This window comes from Nicotiana tomentosiformis, chromosome 6 (genome assembly GCF_000390325.3).
Source record: "Nicotiana tomentosiformis chromosome 6, ASM39032v3, whole genome shotgun sequence".
Taxonomy (NCBI): domain Eukaryota; kingdom Viridiplantae; phylum Streptophyta; class Magnoliopsida; order Solanales; family Solanaceae; genus Nicotiana; species Nicotiana tomentosiformis.
Window position 1 is genome coordinate 120821859 of NC_090817.1, and position 1051 is coordinate 120822909.

The 1051-nt window shown below is 40.1% G+C and overlaps 1 protein-coding gene across 1 annotated transcript; it reads left to right on the plus strand.

Annotated features, from left to right (window-relative positions):
• The first annotated feature begins 289 nt into the window (after nucleotides 1-289).
• Nucleotides 290-802, plus strand: LOC138894670 (serine/threonine-protein phosphatase 7 long form homolog). The gene has a single exon (XM_070179387.1). It carries the CDS (start codon nucleotides 290-292, stop codon nucleotides 800-802), a length of 513 nt encoding a protein of 170 aa, XP_070035488.1.
• The last annotated feature ends 249 nt before the right edge of the window (nucleotides 803-1051 follow it).

Below are 1051 nucleotides of genomic sequence, written 5' to 3' on the forward strand. Positions count from 1 at the left end.
TTTGTTTAAAAGTATTAAATTAAGACATAAATCGTTGTGAACGCTAAAAGAACTTAACCCAAAAAATATTTGGAGAAAAGTTGACAGTTCAAACAAAACCCTGCCGAAGTTTAGTTGAAAAATCTAAAAGAGTAACATATAAATAAATATTTTATTTATCTACCTAAATAATAATATAGAAAATCTATCGATTAAATATCAATATAAAAAATATCGCAATATATTTAAAGATGTTAAACGATTAAAGAAAAATACTTTAATTAATAATATTCAATTTACAGACATCGTCATGGATCCTCCATCAATGTATCCTGGACCTGCTGTTCCAGAGCTATTGTTTCTCCAGGGTGGCCATAGGTCTTCACACATATGGGATGGACAGTTGTTGTCCCAGACCTTCCACCCTAGACATATAAACGATCTTTGGGAGTTTATTAGGGACCATCCACTTCATCCGCGTACAGTTACATGCCTTCAGCGAACGGGGTTTTACCGGATTATAGAGATCGGCTGGTTACAGTTCGACTGGCCCCTAATCACGGCTATGATCGAGCGGTTGAGACCAAAGACTCAAATATTTCATCTACCTATCGACGAGGCTACCATCACGCTACCGGACGTGGAGGTTCAATTCGGGTTGCCAGTTGATGGTATGATTGTCAACTACCCGCAGGCTCTTAGGGATTATCAACGTACCTCGTCGCAGCAAACCCAACATGTTGAAAGCACTTCATGTCATGTGAGCATGGCAAGTGATAAATCGATCATTTTCCACACGAATATAATCGCCTGGATTCATTGATGGTGTGGGTATTATTACCGCGGTTTTGATGCAAACCGGTCCCACTGTGCTCGCTTCCTATATTTCTCAAATCGTTTAATCGGCTGTAGCATAAATTGAACACCCCTTTTCAATAAGGATGATGCGATTCGGGATCTTTCAACAAACCTCTCCGCCATCTGCTTGAATGACATCCGTACCATGGCAGTGCCAGGCAATCCTCGACCAGACTTCAACAACCCGTTGAAAGACTCTGAAACGTTTGTAGTC

Excerpts from the sequence above, each read along its gene's own strand:
- LOC138894670 (XM_070179387.1), top strand. The coding sequence starts at position 290 with ATGGATCCTCCATCAATGTATCCTGGACCTGCTGTTCCAGAGCTATTG.